Genomic DNA, 20,999 nt, shown 5'->3' on the forward strand with positions numbered 1-20,999 from the left:
CTGTTCTGTCTTATGGTCTTATGTATAAGACAGATATACTTTTTCGAAGGTTGGGCAGGAGAAACAAACCTGTCATCCAAACTGGATGATCCAATTACTTTAATACATGTTATTTACCTTGGCCAATGGCATTCTACCTTCTAGCAGAATTGGGAATTCATTGGTCAACCGGACCCGGAAGTTCTTACCCACTATTGCCTAGCAACCTTACCTTCACAAATCCGGTAGGTTCAAGAATCGCCTTCATCACCTGCAAACCATGGGAATGGAGATGGAGTCTTTTCCCTCTTTCTGCTAACTACCCCTTACCAGTAGAAGCTGAATACATCTATTCACTGCAACCAGAAACTAAATACCTCCATTCATTTTAAAACCTTGGTAGCTTGCAAGCTACTGATAATAGAGAATATATTCTATACCTTATTGTTTCCAAAGAATGTGGTCTGTCTAGTTCAGCTTGTTTCCCATTATGCTTTAGGACAGGCTGCATCTTGGCCAAAGTTTACAAGACATTTAAAAATACATTTTAAATCTACAATACTTATTCAAAACTCTTTACCAATGATTATATGTGTCTATGCAGACAATACCTTCACATGAGATCTACATGAGGCACTTTGTGATTCCATATGACACACTGTGATCCCTATTCTAAACTAGTCTACTTTGTTTTAATCGTCTTCAACATCCCAGGGGTTTCTGTACCCACTTCTGCACAAATGTTGTGTAAGGATAAGCTTTGGGCTCAGTTGTAATACCTGCCGTAGTCAAATAGTCTGCTGATTAGGACCACTCTCCAGACTGGCCATTTTAGGCAAGGTGCTGGAGGATTGCCAGTGCCCATGTTATCACAGCGTAGCTTGGGCCTTGAGAAGAGATGGGGAATAAATTAAGGGAGGGGGAGGAGAAATAGCAGCACAGTGTCTAATCAAAATATTTAATCTGATTGAAAATGTTGAAACTAGACTGCTTCTCTTGCATCAGATTACGCAGATAAAATTTTCAGTAAGATGAGTGTAATAAATAATTGAGACGTGACACTCTGTGTGCTCAATCAATTTCCCTAATTAACTAGCTACGAAAATGGCATTAAGCTGGAAGTAAGTTTCATACCATTGTAACACTGCTGATATCAGAGAAATATTCACAATGAGCTACTTTTTAATATAACCATGCCGTGGCTAAGAAGTGCTATTGCACTTACCATTATCAGTCTTGTGCAGCTTTTGATTCGATGTTTCATTTACCGAGAGGTGGATATCTGCTCTTGAACTAAATCACAGGAGTGTTAAAGTAAAAACCAGTCAGGCCACTACAGGGAAGTTCCATGACACAGCTTTTCTCTGTTTAAAAATAAAGCTTATTGTTGTGCCAGGTATGGTGTGACAAAACAATTGATGCCAACGTGGAACATGGCACTGCAGAACCAGTGTTGCACAACTTGTACAGGGTACTACAGCAACAGAAAATAGCTGCACTCTTGTGCGTAATTGAAGAGATATCAAGGGACTTGTGAGATGTGGCTGAGAGAGCAAGAGCAAAGGTCATGGAGCCAGATGAAGAGGAAGTTATAGTGTACACAATTTTTGAAGCTTTGGAGGAAACAGAGACTGCAGGGGCTGTTCTGATTTATGTGGAAGAGGCTGGGCAAATGCAACAGGCAACAAAGACCAAACCTTTAGGCTCAGTGTGACAATGATACCACTGTCAATACTTCCACTGAATTATAACAGTATCATTGATCTACTGTTGCACATTGGGGGGTGCAGAAATGTGAGTGTGCTCATGGCCTGTGAGTGGTATATCATTATTTTTATTTATAAATTATTCCTCTTCCATAAACCTTGGAATAACCAAGTTAATGGTTTTAAAAATAGCTCCAAGAAAGAGGAGCATCTTTTCAAGTCCCTTAATTTGTAGATAACTTGAAGACTAGAGAATAACAAACGAAGGGTTAGGTGCTGATGGCAGTGTTGCACGTTGGCACAGCCTGGGAATTAGCATTAGATGGCATTTATTGGCTGAAATATGAACTAGATCTGTTGAGGCGAACTTGAAATTTCACATCACATGATTCTCACTCATTTTCATGCATCTGGATCATTGGCACAAGGATTGGAGCATCTCCAGGCATTCAAATCAGGGCAACATAACACCCTTAGCAACTAAAAGTAAGTGTGGAACGAAGTGGAGGAGGGGTTTCATATAAATGTAAAAAAATGAAAATAAAAGGTATCAATTAAATTGAATAATCCATCTTTAAAATTGTTGTATTGGATAATGTGAGTCAGAATTGCAACTGAGAGTAATTATTATACTTGGAGAGTCACTTTAATATTAAACTATTGCAAAAAATGATCCTTAACTTTCCTTTAGTATAAGCAGTAGAGGATATTACTTCATGTAAGAGCTTAGAAGAGAAGTGAAGGAATGTGTACTATTGAAGCAGATAAACTGAAGTGACTTCATTTTAATTGGTATCAATTCAATTTCCTCACACCACCAAGCATGATTGCTCCTTATGGCAGTTTAAGAACTCCACTTACTGTGGAGGCAGTAACGTAGTAGTATTGTCACTGGACTGGTAATTCAGACACCCAGCATAATCCTCTGGGGACCTGGGTTCAAATCCCACCATGGTGATTGGTGAGATTTGAAGGGAGGTGAAAAAACTCATTAGAGGATTGAAGGGGGATAATGATGTAGTAGGTAAAAAATACTACTTGAGACTGCTATGAGTCAAAATAGAGTAGGCTTTATTCTCACAAGCTTGCGGGAGAGGTCTGGCAACCTTAACAGCGATTCACCAGAACACCAGAAAGTGGGGACATTTATACAGCATGGCTCCCAGCACCAGTCACGACACAAACACTGGTCTGGTCATGAACTAAAGTCCAATTGACAGTCCTTGATCACGAAGCACGATGCACCTGACCATAAATCAGAGTGTATCTGATTCTCAGGTCACGAAGCACCAGTCTCTGGCAGCTGTAGTCACGATGTAGTCTCTGGTTTCCTGCTCTTCCGCGGCTTCCCTTTGAAGTGATTGTGTGCGGTCAGCGGCCCCAGCGGGAATCCTTCTGTCAAACATCATGGAATTGCTTTCCTTCCGCAAACCACACACTGGCTGGTAGAAAAGGTATTCTCTCAAACACACACACATTTACATTTGACTATCTATTGTTATAAGAATAAAAGTTAACTTGTATTAATGCCAGAAGCAGTATAAACAAGGGGATTAGCTATAATGAAGGGTTATGCTTGTGATACATTCTAAGTACAAAGTTCAACCTTTAAGGTACAAAATACATTGAGTACAAAAAAATTAACCCTTTCCCTTCTTCAATGAGGAAAGACTGGCAGCCAACATTAAAAGGGAAACCCAAAGTCTTCCACTGATATATAAATAGTCTTTCTTTGGCAGTCCCTCACGGTCAGGGATGACTTGCTTCCACTCCAGGAATTTGGGTTCTACAGTGGATGAATAGTCCAGTCCTGGAGCTGCAGAGTCTACACAGACTGCAGTTTCTGAGGTTTTGCACACTACAAGATTTCACAACCATTATGAATGATCAGTTAATCTTTATTTATTGATGATGATAGTCAAAAGAAGAATGTCTGGGAGAATTTCATGGTCATTATCAAATAGTGCCATTGGATCTTGTCCTCGGTTAAAGTGGACATTAGACACCGACCCACAGCATAGCACTTTGAATAATGCAGCACTCAGTGAACTGTTAGCCAAGGTCATGTATACAAGAATGATTTGATTGTAGTTTTTCACCCTTTCCTTCTCTATAATGCACCTTTTTTGTAACATGTGCAGAAGATGCTGTGATCCATTATAGTTCCATCACAATTCCTTCATCTAGAAATATCCTACAGCTTTCTCCATTGCTGGCAACATCTAATTGCATATTGTTTGAACAAGTGTGTTCTTGTCCTATTCCCACAGTTTTACTGAATCTGTTTTCTTGTATGCAGTTTTTATCTCAATCAAATATTGTATTACAGATGCTCCTATTGCTATATTGAATAATTTTATACCATCACCTCCCATGTGCCTCGTTTTCCATCCGAGAAGCTCTCCAGTTCGCTTTCATGACTCAACCCATTGGCACTTGAGACCAATTTTATGACTATTCTGTGCCCTGACACTAGCATTTTTGCAATTGAAAAGATTTACCACTTTGCTAATTCCTGAAAAATTATCAGCAGCGATTAAGAAATACCCAGTTTTCTTTCTTCTCTTTACCCTGCAATAGTATTATAACTACAAGTCTTGAACCCTTTGAAAAAGTATTATGATCTGGTTAAAATTAACTCCTCAAAAAACTGATATGTTGTTTGCATAGCAAATTGAGCATAAGCATTTAATTCCACAAAATGAAGGGCTGTCTCTCAGCCTTCCCTTCATTCACTTATTGACAGTTCACTTCAATGCTAAAGAGGTGCTGCATTGTCAGATGTGTTGAACTTTGGAAGGAAGGTTCTTGTAACATAAACCTGAACCATTAACAGCGCCTTAGTTTTCAAGCCTATGGAATTATGTTGCATGAAGTAACAATTTCAAAATCATGAAAGAGCTGAACAGAGTAGATAGGGAGAAACTGTTCCACCTCGTAAAAGGATCAAGAACGAAAGGATGTCAGAGTGATTTGTAAAAGGAGCAAATGCGAAAAAACGTTTTCACACAATGAGTGGTTTGGGTCTGAAACATACTGCCTGGAAGTATGATGGAGACGGGTTCAATCGAGGCATTATATACTTACTTGAATAGAAACAATGTGCAGTGGTATGGGGAAAAGACAGGGGAACGGCACAAAGTCATGAAGCGCATTTGGAGAGCAGGTGCAAACATGATTGGCCAAATGTCCTCCTTCTGCACCACAACACTTCTGTGATTTTTGTGAAGGGCAACACAGTGGCATAGTGGTCAGCACTGCCCCCTCACAGCGCCAGGGACTTGGGTTCAATTCCAGCCTCAGGACACTGTCTGTGCAGTGTTTGTATGTTTTCCCCATGTCTGTGTGGATTTCCTCCAGGTGCTCTGGTCTGGTTTCTTCCCACAGTCTAAAGATGTACAGGTTAGGTGGATTGGCCATGCTAAATTGCACCTTAGTGTCCCAAGGTGTATAGGTTAGGGGGGATTAGTGGAGTAAATACGTCGGGATCATGGTGATAGAATGGGGGTGGGCCCTGGCAGGTGCTCAGTCGGAGAGTTGGTGCAGACTCAATGGGCCGAATAGCCTCCTTTTGCATGATTGGGATTCAATGGTAATTCTATGAATTTCACAGCTCTTAAAATTTCAACGAACCTTGTACTTTTTAGGGTAGTCCTTCCTTTTTGCTTATTGTTTAATTTAGCCGTCCCTTACTAATTTAGTATCTCCTAAAAAATATTACATCTTACTGCAGTGCTAATTTAGAAAATAATATTATTTTGATTAGTTACTATTAAGATACATATGCAATGATCAACCTGAGGCATAATTGATCAATAGCCAGGCAATGCTAGTGAACCTTCACCACAGCAATATTCTCTGGCATTCTGTAATGCAGTAAGAAATCTCACAACACCAGGTTAAAGTCCAACAGATTTATTTGGTAGCAAAAGCCACCTGTTGGACTTTAACCTTGTGTTGTGAGACTTCTTACTGTATTTACCCCAGTTCAATGCCGGCATCTCCACATTCTGTAATGCAGCCAGTTCATTGGATTACTTCAAAGTAGAAGCAACTTTCCAGATGCAATTCTTCAGCATACTGAAGAGATATCACCTGGAGGCTAAAAATGTAAATTTACCAGAAAAGAACCTGTCAATAATGCATTTGTTGTGTATTTGAATGAAAACATCCTTCGATTTGAAGGTTAGAGCTGTAAGAGAATAAAAGATCAACATTCCAGTGGCCGAACAGCATATACTTGTCAATTAGTTAGTCACGTTCAGTAGAGGAAATTATGGCTTGTTTCAGTTATTCAGCAACCATCAATACCTGAGCAGAAAATTCTGTGATGCTGTTTGAACCAAATCTATTTCAAAGCTGCAAAAGATTAAATAAAACAAAATGACTAAAACAGGGCCAAAAAACTGAAAGGTAACAATGTGCTCTGTCAGCATGGTGCCAGGGAACTGAGTAAAGGCTGTTTGTTTAATATGTGTCTGGAATACTAAAGAGTGGTCATTCTTAGCTGCTTGAAAACTCTGCAGCTTCTGGGGGGGGGGGGGGGGGGAAGGAACATGTCAGATGCCATTTTTTAAAGATGAAATATTTTGTACTTTGCTTTCATTCAGTGCAGTATACAATTTAAGAAAATGGTAATGGGAAAAATATTTCACTGCTAAACCAAACCAGTTTGCATAAAGAACCAACATTTAACAGCTTCAGGACAGCCTAAATGCAGTCACTGTTGTTATGCAGACAAGCACAGCAGCCAATTTACACACAGCAAGGTGTTGGACTTCTTTCTTGTTCTAATTTATTTCATTATGTTAAACAACAGAGTACACAGGCACCATATGTCACCTTTGATACATTACAGGGGAGACAGCAAAACACAGTTAGACTTTCTCAAACCCAAGAGGTCACAGGTTTAGGGTGCTGGGGAGTAGGTACAGAGGAGATGTTAGGGGTAAGTTTCTCACTCAGAGGGTGGTGGGTGTGTGGAATCGGTTGCCAGTAGTGGTGGTGGAAGCGGATTCGATAGGGTCTTTTAAGAGACTTTTGGATAAGTTCACGGAAGTTAGTAAGATAGAGGGTTATAGGTAAGCCTAGTAGGTAGGGACATGTTCGGTGCAACTTGTGGGCCAAAGGGCCTGTTTGTGCTGTAGCTTTTCTATGTTCTTTGGTAATCATCCTGCTGCCATGGATATATAGTCTGCTACATTTTATTATAAACACCAGTGACCAGATCTACACCTTCTAGACCATCAAGATATTTTACACATTCCATCAGCTCCTTAATCCTGTCTATAAGATCCACTCTATACATCTTCAACAGAAAGCTGAATTAACTCTGTGTTGATCCAACAAATAACACAGGACGTTGAGGTACACAGGTAATATGAACCCTTATTCCTTCAAAAAGTACCCCAAGTGACAAATATTTTTGATGTGCATTGAAAGAGGAGTCTAACCATACCTCTAAACTTCTAATGTCACCTGCTGTTATACCTGTGCCCTGAAGTTAATATCTGTGGTGATCTGATCACTATTTATTCACTATGGTGTCTATGTGTATGCATCAATGACATCCAGTGGCACGTTCACAAGGCTGAAAAGCTACATGGAGCGAGCTCATTCAGAGAGGTGGTCACACCGCAGCTTCGGAATCTGAAGGCGGTAAGGGAATGGGTGACCACCAGGCAGTTCAAGAGAACGAGGCAGGTAATGCCTGAGGTCATGTTCACAAGTCAGTTTTCTGTTTTGGAAGCTGGTGGGGGCATTGTTTCCTCAGAGGACTGCAGTCAGAGCCAAATTTGTTGCAACACGAGTGGCTCGGCTGGACAGGAGGGGAGGAAGAAGAAGGGAAGAGCAACAGTGATTGGGGGTTTGTTAGTTAGTTGAACAGATGGGCGTTTCTGTAGCCATAGATGTGAATGCAGGATGGTGTGTTCCCATCCTGTTGCCAGAATCAAGAGTGTCACACGGTGGCAGATCATGCAATTAGAATTTAGAGAGCTAGATAGAAAACTAGCCAGCAAGACCTCAAATGTATTGGATCTCGAGATTATCCATGTGCCACATGCAAGTGAGTACAGAAACAGGAGGATAATGCAGATGAATGTGTGGCTGGAAAGATGGTGCATGAAGGAAGACTTTAGATTCCTGAGACACTAGGAGTGGCTCTGGGGAAGATGTCACCTGTATAAGCTGGATGGGTTGCACCTAAATAGAGCTGGAACTGAGTTCCTTGTGGGGCATTTTTCTCGTGCAGTTCAGAGGGTTTTAAACTAAAGTTTACAGGGGTGTGGGAACTAGAGAGTATATTAGAGAGGAATATCAGGATGCACAACATACTGGGAGAGATACATAACGCTAATACAGAGAATAGTAAATTCATAGGTGGAGTACAGGAGAAAATAATGAAGTCTAAATCAATGTTACTGTACATGTATGTGAATGCATGGAGTGTATGATTGATTGGAGAGTTACATGCACAGATTGCCATGTGGAAATGTGGGGGGGGCAATTCTCCCAAAAGTGCTGAATAGGCGGCAAAACTGTTCTAGATCACACCAGTTCTGACAGGTCAGCTTCTCACCCGAGTCTCCACACTCTGTGCAATGCAGAGGGCCCAGTCGTGAATCTCATTAAAATCACAGGGGGGCGGGGCCTATTCACACCGGAGTTTGACAGTTCTGGTGCTCTGTGCATGCGCAGTGGCCCCAAACTGTCAAACTCCCGTTTGCTGGAAAACTCGATCGCTGGCCAGCCTGGGACCACTGCAGTGCTGCCCCTCCCAACACCACCATGGCCTGGATCGCAGCCCCCACAGCAATTCCCAGGCCAGCCCTGACCCTCACCGTCCCGGACCGCCCTGATGCCCAGGCCCCACACCCCCAGCAGTGGCAATCCTCCCCCGCCCCAATCGCTGCCCACCCTCCATCCCAGACTGATCCTGTCTGCAGAGTGACAACGGGACCCCCCAACCCCACCGATCGCCCCTAGGCCCTGCCCACAATAGGCCCCTCCCCCTTGGCACTGCCTGATGCCCAATGGGCAGAGCCAAGGTGCCCCCTGGGCATGGGCACTGTGCCCCTTGGGCAGTGCTGGGGGCACAGGCTGGCACTGCCAGGGTTCACATGCCCAAGGGCCACCACCCCCCCACTACCCGATCTCCTGGGGGGTCCAGATTGCCCCCCTTCATTCTGGCAGGGTCTCCCACTAGCTCCCCGAACATGGGGAGCTAGTCTGAACCCCTCCAGAGTGAAGTACTGTTGGCGGGGTGGGAGATTCGATCGGGACCTGAAAGGCCTTGATAATTAACTAATCTTCATGTTTAAAATAGATTTTTAAAAGATTTAAATTGCTTGCCTGCCTTCCCGCCGGTTTCCAGCGTGGTCCAGCGGGCGACTGCTCGCCGGCTCTGGGAGATGCGCATGCATTCCCTGCGCATGCGATAATCCCCATTCAAGGCCACAGACGCGTGTCTCCCGGCCAGACCCACCAGAAAAGTGGCGGGCACGGATGGGAGAATCACGGCCATGATGTTGTGGTGATATCAGAGACCTGGCTCAAGGAAGGGCAGCACCAGGTGTGAAATATTCATGGGTGCAAGGTGTTCAGAAAAGATATGAAAGAGGAGTCTAACCATACCTCCTAAAATACAGGAGAGAAAAGAAAAGGTGGAAAATGTGGCAGTATTAGTTAAGGAGATCATTGCTATGCTGGAGAAAGAGAATGGCCCAGAGGGTTCAAGGACAGAATTAATTTGGCTAGAGCTAAGGAACAAAAGGGTGATCATATTGCACGGTGTAGTTTATATAGTAGGAAGGATGTAGAGAAACAAATCTGCAGGGAAATGACAGAGAGGTAAAAAATACAGAGTCTTTATAATGGAGGGTTTTAATTACCCAAATGTAGACTGGGATATAGTGGTAGTGCAAAGGGCGGAGAGAGGGGTATTCAGAAAACATTTTACAGCACTATGTGCACAATCCAACAAAGAAAGATGCACTATTGGACCTGGTTCTTGGAAATAAAGTGGGACAAGTAGATCAGGTGTCAGTGGGGGTACATTTAGGAGACAATGATCATTGTACCTTAAGGTTTGGGATGATGATAGAAAAAGGCAATGGGCAATCCAGAATAAGAATAATTAACTGGGGAAGAACCAGCTTCAATGTGGCAAGAACAGAAGTGGGCTGGATAGACTGGAATAAAAGGTTGGCGAGGAAAACTGTAGCTGACCAATGAACTACCTTCAAAAATAAAGGGTTCGGACACAGTTGAGGTATATTTCCTCAAAAGCGTAAGATAGAGTGAACAAATCCACAGCTTCCTAGATGAGAAAGGAGATAGAAATTAAGATAAAGAAGAAAAAGTGTGCTTATGACAGGTGTCAGGTAGAAAACGCAATTCAAACCGACAGGAATACAGGAGGTTCATGCAGAAGTGGAAAAGCACATTAAAGGAGCAGAGAGGGATAATGAGAAAAGACTGGCAGCCAATATAAGTCTTTTATAGGCGTATAAATAGTAAAAGGAGGAGTAGGGCCGATTAGGGACCTAAAAAGTAATTTATACATGGAGGCAGGGACGTGGCTGAGGTATTAAATTAATATTTTGCAACTTTATCTTTGCCAAGATGGTAGATACTCTCCAGGTCACGGTGACAGAGGACTAAACTCTGTCACTAGGAGGGTTCAAAATTGATAAGGAGGAAGTGTCGAATAGACTGTGGTAACTTAAACTTGACAAAGCACCAGGACTGGATAAGATGCATCCAAGGATATTGAAAGAGCTGAGAATGGAAATTGCAGGAGCGCTGGCCATAATTTTCCAGGCTTCTCTAAACTCAGGAGAATAGCAAATGTTGCACCTTGTTCAAAAAATGTTGGAAGGATAAGTCCAGCAATTACAGAGCAGCCAGTTTAATTTCAGTGGTGGGGAAACTTCTAGAAACAATTATTGTGGATTGATTTGGAAGAGCCAGCGTGGATTTCTAAAGGGGAAATCATGTTTAACTAATTGATGGGCTTTTTTGAGGTGTTAATAGAAAGGGTCTATGAGAGTAATGCTGTTGATGTGGTGTACATAGATTTTCAGAAGGCATTTGATACAGTGCCATACAACTTATGAGAAAAGTTATAGCTCATAGAGTAAAAGGGACACTAGCAATGTGAATACTAAATTGGCTGAGTTGTAGGTAACAATAATGGTCAATGGGTATTTTTCAGGCTGGAGAAAGGTTTGTAGTGGAGTCCTCCAGGGATCGTTATTGGGGCCCTTGTTCTGCCTGATACACAATGATCTAGATCTTGGCATGCAGGGGACAGTTTCAAAGTTTGTGGATGATATGAAATTTGGCAGCTTTGTAAACTGAGAAAGATGGTGTAGAATTTCAAAAGAACATAGAGAGGTTAGTGGAATGGGCATATAGGGAAGGGATGAAGTTCAAAGTGGAGAAGTGTGAGGTGATGCATTTTGGTAGGAAGAGCAGTATGAAATAAGGGGTACAATTCTTAAGGGGGTGCAGGAGCAGAGGGACCTGGGAGAAGTGTATGGGCATAGATCATTGAAGATGACACTACAGGTGGAGAGAGCAGTTTATGAAGCATATGATATTCTGGGCTTTATTAATAGGGGCAAGAATAGGTACAAATATGAGGAGATTTTGCTGAACTTATAAGACACTAATTCAACCTCAACTGGAATATTGTGTATAGTTCTGTGCCACACTATAGGAAGGGTAAATGCATTGGCCAAAGTGCAGAAGAAGTTTACAAGAATGGTTCCAGGGATGAGAAATTTCCATTATGAGGCTAGATTGGAGAGGTTGGGACTGTTCTTCTTGGAGAGAAGAAAGCTAAGAGGAGATTTGATAGAGATGTTCAAAATCATGAGGGAGCTGGACAGAGTAGATAGGGAGAAACTGTTCCAGCTCGTAAAAGGATCAAGAATGGGAAGGCACAGATTTAATGAGATTTGCAAAAGAAACAAATGTGATGTGAGAACAAACTTTTTCACTCAGCCAATTGTTCTTGTCTGGAATGCACTGCCTGGATGTGTGGTGGAGGCAGGTTCAATCGACGGATTCAAGAGGGCATGAGGTGATTATTTGAATGGAAATAATGTGCAGAGGTATGGGGAAAAGGCAGGAGAATGGCACTAAGTCATAATGCTCAATTAGTGAGCCAATGTAGACATGATGGGCCAAATGGCCTCCTTCACCATAACAGTTCTGTTCTTCTGAGATTCTAGGTTTTGCTATAATGCATCTATGACTTTTGATTTCCCTTGTTTTTAAAGGGCAGTTGGTCTGTTTTGTATCATTTCTTGCTGGACTAAGGAATATGCATCTGTGTTTTGTATCCTGTCTTTTATGTAATAGGATTCCATTCCAATATGCAACTGCTCTAGGTCTAAAAACAGACACATAAAAAATGATCCTCTATGGACAAGGCATGTATCATAGAAATTGCATTTGTGGCTAAATGCACATTTAATAAATAAGTTAATAACAAGAAGAGATTGTCTGGCAAGTCAAACCCATTCTTTCCCCAATCCATGAGTGACTGTTTCATCGCATTTCATACCATTAATGTTAATTTATTCCTTGTGTTTCACAGGTACAAAATGCTTGGACAAGAAGATGAGTTCAGCACTTCGGAAGAGTCACAGCCCTCTGAAATCACCATCTCACATGCTACAGTCGCAGATGCCGCAAGTGGTCTATCTAAAGGATATTGTCTGTTATTTGTCATTGCTGGAGCGAGGACGAGCTGAAGATAAGCTGGAGTGTAAGTGACTGACTGCAGGTCTGACTGAAACAAACAATCGGCAAATACAATATTATGATTTCATTATGGAAACAACATATTGGTAATTTTTCATAAGTTGCATCCATCTTGTAGCTTAAATGTAGCAAATCTATCCAAAAGGCTTCAAATAAAGGGGCACTGGACACAACAGAAAATGGGAGAAAGAGCTCAAGATGGTATCTGAAGATGTGGTGAAAGAGAGAGACTTTGAGGTATACACTTGAAGATGTGTTATGATCTGGTTAGAGACCAGTAACCTTTTTGTTTATAATAAACAAAGTTTGAATTCCCAGATACCCACTCGGAGAATAAAGCCACAAGATTCCATGGTCTAAAACAAACAAAATAACTTTACTAGAACAGTAAAGTCAGAGAAGTGAAATCTTTAATATCTATTTTTGACACTAACATTCAGAATTAAATAGAGATAAATGTTAACTAACAGGCAAACTGTGGGCAAACGCATCACACTGAACATTAAATGGTAGATGTCACCAAGACAGATGCCACAGATTTCTCAGCAACTCACCCAGACGTCAGTGACCACTGTGCGTCACACAATTTCATTAAATCTCTATCTTCCTCATAACGGATTTCAATTCTTCACTTTCAAAGACCTAGACTCTTGAGTTCCCTTGAAAGCGGCTCCAACTCAACCTGTCTCGGTGACTGTTCACCCCCGATGGTTCAGTCTCTTCTCCTGAGTCTGTGTTTCATGGAATTTCTAAAGCCCTAATTACTGGCCCACTTCCAATTATTTCTCAGGTCATAGCTTCACTAAACTGTCACTGTCCCTGGGTTTCTCCAAACTTCTGTCTCCTAGATGCACAGAGTTATAAATGGCTTTCATGGCGTCTCCTGAGTTCTAATCTCCTCTCAAATTTAGCTAGTGACCTTGTGCCACCTTCTCAGCTCCACAGGACTTCCCTGAGCCCTAACTGGCTGGAACCAGTTGACAGCTCCACGGGCTTCTCTTTGACCTATGAACTGCAGTCAACAGCAGCTCTAATAGTTCCCGGCGCTTCTTCGAGTACTAATTGTCTGGAGCCTGCGAACAACAGCACCCTTTCAGTATAACCTCTTGTCCTGCTGCAGAACACTCAGGTAAATTGAAACTGAAGAATCTTCTTGAGCACCACCCATCCCCATGATAATGTAGCCTTTTAAGGTTGACAGAAGCCTTTGCAGTCCAAAACATCGTTTTGGATTGCACTTCTTTGCAACTAGTGTCGACATCATATATCCAACTAGGTAAGCCCGCCTGCTGGTTAATGGATCTTACCTTAGCTGTTAACTCCTTAACTCAACACGTCCTTAATCTTTTCTCAGTGTAATAGACTGCATTGAGGCTGCTTTAATTGCATTTGTCACATTTTCTACATATCTTCCCAGAACTAAAAATTACCTCTAAATTATTAACATGAATATTAACATGAGCTGGATATTCATCACAGCTGCAAGATGTAACAATGTAGAGATGATGATAAGTGCTGGGATATGAGAATTGCTCCCACTAATGGATGGAGGGGAAATGCACAGTAATCCAATTCTAGATGACAACAGGGTAAAATTGGGATGCACAGCTGGGGATTTCTGGAACACATCCATAAATGGATCTGAAATCACTTAAGTGGGGATTGAACACAGATCAATTGTGCATTGCTGTGGAAATAATGGAATACCAGCATTATTTTATAAGATGTTATTTTCAATTCTATGTCTACATGCATAAATTTGTATCTGGTATGCTGCAAACAGCAATAGGTCTAATGTGTCTTCAAGTAATATGTGATTTGGCTCATGTATTGCTTTCGTTAAATAGCACATGATCAAAAAGCACACAGTGTTTCACTATCATTCAGAAAATCGGCTAAATGCACAAATAAGGCACCAACCGCATCCCATTAAAATTTAGAAAATATTTGGAAGTACTGGCAGTTTTCTGCTTCTCTTGTAATTCCCTTTTCTCATCATTGCTGACCTTTTAAACACAGTTAATATTGACATAATTGGCAATAAGGCCAATATGCCTTTGTCATATTTTTGACTGGTCCTCCTAAGCCAAGTCAATCCTTCCTCTTTTACCAGCCTTGGTCTTGCATGTTACTCATAGGAATGTTGGGCTTGGGAGCGGGAGTAGGCCATACGGCCCATCAAGCCTGCTCTGCCATTCAATAAGGTCACGGCTGATCTGGTCATGATCTCAATCCCACTTTCCTGTTTGCACCCATCACCCTTGACTCCCATGTTGATCAAAAATCTGTCGAACACTATCTTAAATAGATTCAGTGAGCTTTCCACATAGCCCTCTGAGAGGGAAAGAAAAACTCATCTCAATCTTAAAAAGAGAATCTCTCATTCTTAAACTATGTCCCCAGGTTCGAGTCTGCCCCACAAGTGGAAGCAGCTTCCCATTATCCTCACCTCTCATTCTTCTAAATTCCAATGGATATTGGTCCGGCCTATTTAACTCATTCTCTAGAATCCTTATTTGACTTGTAGACTCTCATTGCAAGCGATGCCGCAGGAGATCCATCAGAAATAGAATAGGTGTTAGCCCTGTCACTGAAATAGCAGCTGGTGCTCTTGCTCACATCTGTGAACTGCAGTCTAATAACAAGAATTGGAGCAGTTAAAGCCAAAAATATTGCAGGTGGAATTTTCCCATCAGGTCTCTATCAGGTCACCCCTCAACCTCCGTCGTTCCAGTGAGAACAAACCGAGTTTATCCAACCTCTCCTCATAGCTAATGCCCTCCAGACCAGGCAACATCCTGGTAAACCTCTCCTGTACCCGCTCCAAAGCATCCACATCCTTCTGGTAGTGTGGCAACCAAAACTGTATGCAATATTCTAAATAAGGCCTAACTAAGGTTCTGTATAGCTGCAGCATGACCTGCCAATTTTTATACTCAATGCCCCGACCGATGAAGGCAAGCATGCCGTATGCTTTCTTGATTACCTTATCCACCTGCGTTGCCACTTTCAGTTATCGATGGACATATACGCCCAGATCTCTCTGCCTGTCAATATTCCTAAGGTGCTACCATTTACTATATAATTCCTACATGCATTGGACCTTCCAAAATGCATTATCTCACACTCGGGCGGCACGGTAGCACAGTGGTTAGCACTGCTGCTTCACAGCTCCAGGGACCTGGGTTCGATTCCCGGCTTGGGTCACTGTCTGTGTGGAGTTTGCACATTCTCCTCGTGTCTGCGTGGGTTTCCTCCAGGTTCCTCCCACAGTCCAAAGATGTGCGGGTTAGGTTGATTGGCCATGCTAAAAAAAAATTGCCCTTAGTGTCCTGAGATGTGTAGGTTAGAGGGATTAGTGGGTAAATATAGGCATATGGGGATAGTGCCTGGGTGGGATCGTGGTCGGTGCAGACTCGATGGGCCGATTGGCCTCTTTCTGTACTGCAGGGTTTCTACTTATCTGGATTAAACTTCATCTGCCATTTCTCCGCCCAAGCCTCCAACTGGTCTATATCGTGCTGTAACCTCTGACAATCCTCTTCATTATCCACTATTCACTAATTTCTTAGTCTTTTAAGAAAGTAGAAGCATTGATGGGCTTTCTTAACGACAGTGTCAGGATGGGGGGACCACAACAAATTGGTGGGGATCTGGGCACCTAAAAACCTGAAGCTCTTGATCATTTCTACTTCGTCCCCATTGATGTAGACAGGAGCATGTTCTCCTTTACGCTTCCTGAAGTTGATGACTGAAATATACAAGATCTTGAGGTTCTTGGCAGGGTTGAGGTAGAGAGGATGTTCCCTTTTGTGGGAGAATCTACAACTGGGGCCACTGTTTTTTTAAAAAAAACAGTGTTGCCGTTTTAGGACAGAGATAAGAATTTATTTTAGAGGATTGAAAGCCTTTGAAACTCTCTCTTCCTCAAAAGGCAGCAGAAGGAGAGTCTTTGAATATTTTTAAGGTAGAGTTAGATAGATAAGGAACAAAAGGCTATCAGCAATAGGTGTGAATGTAGAGTTGAGGTTACAATCAGATCAGCCATGGTCTTAAAGAATGGTGGAGCAAATTCAAAGGGCCAAGTGGCCTACTCCTGTTCTTAATTCATATGTTTGATAGAACAGTAGGAAATAGTTACATGTTTTTACAAGCTTTTATTCTCAGAGATGCACAATACAAACATGAGCCTCATTTAGTCTCTCTTGGGATGGAGGGATCATTGACAAGGCCAACATTTATTGCTCATCCCTAATTAACCTTGAACTGAGTGGCTTGCTTGGTCATTTCAGAGAGCCTTTAAGAATCAACCAAATCTGAAGTCACATGTAGACCACACCAGGTAATGATGGTAGACTTCCTTCCGTAAAGGACATAACTAAACCAGGTGGGTTTTTACAACAATCAATGATAGTTGCCATTATCACCATCACTGATGCTAGTTTTCATTTCCAGATTTTATTAGTTGGATTTAAATTACGCTAGCTGCCAATGTGGAATTTGAACTCATGCCCTGTGGCATTAGCCTGGCGCTCTGGATTACTAGTCCAGTGACACTTCTACTAAGCCACCATTCAAAATATTTAAATCCCCTCAAGCACTTATTCCTTTACAGAAACAAATAGATTCATAGTTATAACCTCACATCGAAGACAGCTAACTAACCCTTTAATAACCTCTGACTAGTCAGTCAAACTGTGAACTTAGAATTCTGTACTGAGATAATAATACGTTGTGGAAAGCAATCAAGTATTATTAATGACATAATGATAACCCTTGGAGTAATGTCAACAAACAGCTGTTATAACTGCTAGCAAAGATTTCTTTTTTTAGCTGTCACTGACACAGCCTATTTTTTAAAGAGATAAAGGGCTGGAGATTTAAATAACTTCTGAGCTTGACAGTTCTATAGACCTTATCCACCCTACAAGAGCCTTCATGACAATTCCAAAAATTTATGAAACCAGCACGAGTACAAATGGCCCTGCCTAGTCTGGGCTTCCCTGCATAAATCAGGCCTTTGCATCCTTTCTCCTACTGGCAAACATGCGATCTGTTGAAAATGGGAGAAGAACTTCTAGATCTGGATCCCTGCAGCCATTTTTAAAGGTTCTGGCATCTCCACGACTTCACAAGAATTCCAGACTAGGTTATTTCCAGTCCGATGAGAAAAGAGGCACTGCTGGACCTGGTTCGTTGGAAAGACGTAGGCCAAGTGGATCAAGTGTTAGTCGAGGAACGTATAGGGGACAGTGATTCGTAAAGCTTAGGTTGGTTAAAGAAAAGACGAAGAAACAATACAGCGTAAGAATAATTACTGGTGTGGTGAGGGGCAGGTGGGTGGGTGGGCACCGGGGTGGAGGGAGAAGCCAACTTCAATGGGATGAGAATGGGTTGGACTCCAAAAAATTGTAATCAAAGTTTGACAGGCAAGACTGTAACTGAACAATGGGTTCCCAATTTGGGATGGGCAATAAAAATGCTGCTTAGTCAGCAACGCCACATCCCATTGCTTTAAATGTCTTAAAAAATGAATTACTTAGGACAGAATCAAGGTATATTCCTACAGAGAGGAAAGCTGGAGCTCCCAGGATGGCAAAGAGATTAAGATTAAATTGAAGAAGATTAAGTATGCTTTATGATAAATGTTAGGTAGATAATAATCAAGAACCAGGCTGAATATAGAAAGTTCAGAGGGGAATTGAAAACACAAATAATAGAAACAAGGAGAGAATATGCAAAGAGTCTGCAAGCTAACATCAAAGGGGATTCAAAAGTCTTCCATAGGAATGCAAATAGTAAAATGAAGGTAAAAGGAGGAATGAGGCTGATTAAGGACCAAATGGAGGCACAGGGGCCTACCGAGGCATTAAATTAATACTTTACATTTGTCTTTGCCAAAGAACAAGATGCTACCCAAACCATTGTGAAAGAACAGGTCAGTCAGTCACTAATAGGGTTTGAATTTGATAAGGAGGAAGCATTTGATAGACTCTGTACTTAAAGGTTGATAAGGCACCTTGACCAGATGCGATATATTCAGGCATACCGAGGACAGTGGATGTATAGAAATTTCAGAGGTGTCGGCTAAAATTTGCCAATCTTGTTTAGACTCCAAGTAGGTGCCAGAGGACTGGAGAATTGCAGTATTAGATCCCTGTTCCAAAAAGGGTGTAAAGATAAGCCTAGCAACTACAGGCCAGTCAGTTTCGCCTCAGTGCTGCGGAAGCTTCTAGAAATGATAATTCAGGGTAAAGTTAATAGTCACTTGGGCAAATGTAGGTTAATTAAGGAAAGCCAGCATGAATTTGTGAAGGAAAAATTCTATTATCTAACTTGCTTGAATTTTTTGATGAGAGAACAAGAGTGTTGAGGGTAATGCTGTTGATGTTGTACACGTGGACTTCTAAAAGGTATTCAATCAACAGACTTTTGAGAAATGTTAGGGCTTATGGAATAATAGGGACAGGAGCAATATGGGTAAAAAAATTAGCTGAGTGACAAGAGTGTAATGGTTGTTGAATGCTTTTCGGGCTGGGGGATAATTGATAGTGGAGTTCCCCAGGGGTTAGAGTTAGGACCCTTGCTCTTCCTGACGCATATATAAATGACCTAAATGTTGGTGTACAGGGCACAATTTCAAAAACTGCAAATGATACAAAACTTGGAAGCATGGTGAACTATGAGGAGGATATTCTAGAACTTCAAAGGGACTTTGGTGGGTGGAATGGGCAGACAAGTGGCATATGCAACTTAATGCAGAGAAGGATGGAATGATTCATTTTGGTAGAAAGAACACAAATAGACAATATTAAGTAAAGGGTACAATTCTAAAAGGGGTGCAGAAGCAGAGGGATCTGGGAATACATGTGAATAAATCATTGAAGATGGCAGGACAGGTTGATACAGTCTTTATCAATAGGGGCATAAAGTCCAAAAGCAAGAAAGTTATTTTATATTTGTAGAAACATGGGTTCGGCCGCAAGTGGAGAGTTGCATCCAGTTCTGGACATCATGCTTTAGGATGGATGTGCTGGCATTAGAGAGTGCGAAGAAAAGATTCACGAGATGGTTCCAGGGATAAGGAAATTGAGTTAGATGTTTTAGATTTTGGGGCTGTTTTCTCTGGAGAAGGGAAGGTTGATTTGATAGAGGTATTCAAAATCATGAGGGATCTGGACAGAGTATTTGAGGAGAAACTGTTCCAATTGGTAGAAAGGTCAAGAACCAGAGACATGGATTTAGGCAAAAGCAGCAATGGAGGAAACATGAGAAGAATATTTTTCACATAGCAAATAGATCTCAAATGTGCTGCCTGAGAGTGTGGTGGAGGCAGGTTCAATCGTGGTTTTTCAAGAGGAAATTGGATTATTATCTGAAAAGGGAGAATGTGCAGGGCTCCTGGAGGAAGGTGGAGAGTGGCAGTAGATGAATTGCTGCTGTCTTGAGCAAGCACAGACCAGATAGGCTGAATGGCTTCCTCCTGTGATGGATCGATTCTGAGAGTCTAAGAATGTTGTTACGTAACTAGTTGTGGGACTAAATATTGCTGTCCCAAAAAGGCCAACACAAACTTTGTGGACTGAATGGCCTCCTCTGCTGTACTATTCTATGGCTGCTTCAATATTGTCATTATTCAGTGCACTCATCTGGGTAACACAGAAACCTTTCTGAAAACAAATTTTAAGCATATACTTGCACTTGGTCGTGATAAAATAAAATATGTAAAATAAAGTGCAAGAAGGAAGCACATCCCAGTTATCTGGTAGCCTTTGTGAAAACATTTGCTTATATTGTAAGCTTGAACTGTGAATACGTAAGTCCTTGTTTTCAATGGACTATTGTTTAAATACAGCATAAATATAATCACCTTGGAGTGCGACCAAATTAAAAAAGGCCACCCCACTGAGCTGGATTCAATCGGAATTCAAACTGTTATGATTTAAATCAAAGTAAATCAAACCCTGCAGTCCAAATGAAAAGTAATTTAGGTTCCCTACTGTTAGCTGCATATGGCACTGTCTTTGTTTAAATTGGCAAAATGCTTGATCAATCTAGGGGCATGTGAGTGCTGATCTATATGTGTAAAGGCCTGATTTTAATTAACTTGCTGCATCTTGTAGAGAAAGGGATGCTGCACAGTCTTGAATGTCACTGCTACGGCTTCATTCCTGATCTATTGTGCAAATAGCCATCCTCAAGCTTATGAACAGGACTCTCTACCCCACACTATCATCTGGTTACTACCCCTGATTACATGGGCAGCCCATTAATCCCTTCAAATAAAATGGCGAAATGAAAACTTCACATCCTCTGGTTTGGTTTAATTTTGGGATTTTATGACAGTTGTACTCTTCCGAGTTTAGTTTGAAAGTCTCTGAAAGATTGTTTTTGTGCTGGGATATCAGACGCTGGGCTATCACAAGCACATTTGTGAGTAATAAGTGTGTTCCATTTTGTGTCGGACAATGCAGTTTAGTAGTATGACAAGGGCGATTGCAGTCCTTTGTTTTATTTTGCAAATGGAGTTGTGAGATG

The 20,999-nt window shown here is 41.6% G+C and overlaps 1 protein-coding gene across 2 annotated transcripts in view; it reads left to right on the forward strand.

The window, feature by feature from the left end:
- Window positions 1-20,999, forward strand: part of LOC144503830 (diacylglycerol kinase beta-like) — a 559,892-nt gene that overhangs the window by 165,633 nt on the left and 373,260 nt on the right. For both annotated transcript variants that reach the window (XM_078228759.1, XM_078228758.1), the window contains one exon: window positions 12,295-12,465. In XM_078228759.1, coding sequence (XP_078084885.1) covers window positions 12,295-12,465 — 171 coding nt within the window. The remainder of the gene's footprint in view (window positions 1-12,294; window positions 12,466-20,999) is intronic.

This window comes from Mustelus asterias, chromosome 14 (genome assembly GCF_964213995.1).
Source record: "Mustelus asterias chromosome 14, sMusAst1.hap1.1, whole genome shotgun sequence".
Lineage (NCBI taxonomy): Eukaryota > Metazoa > Chordata > Chondrichthyes > Carcharhiniformes > Triakidae > Mustelus > Mustelus asterias.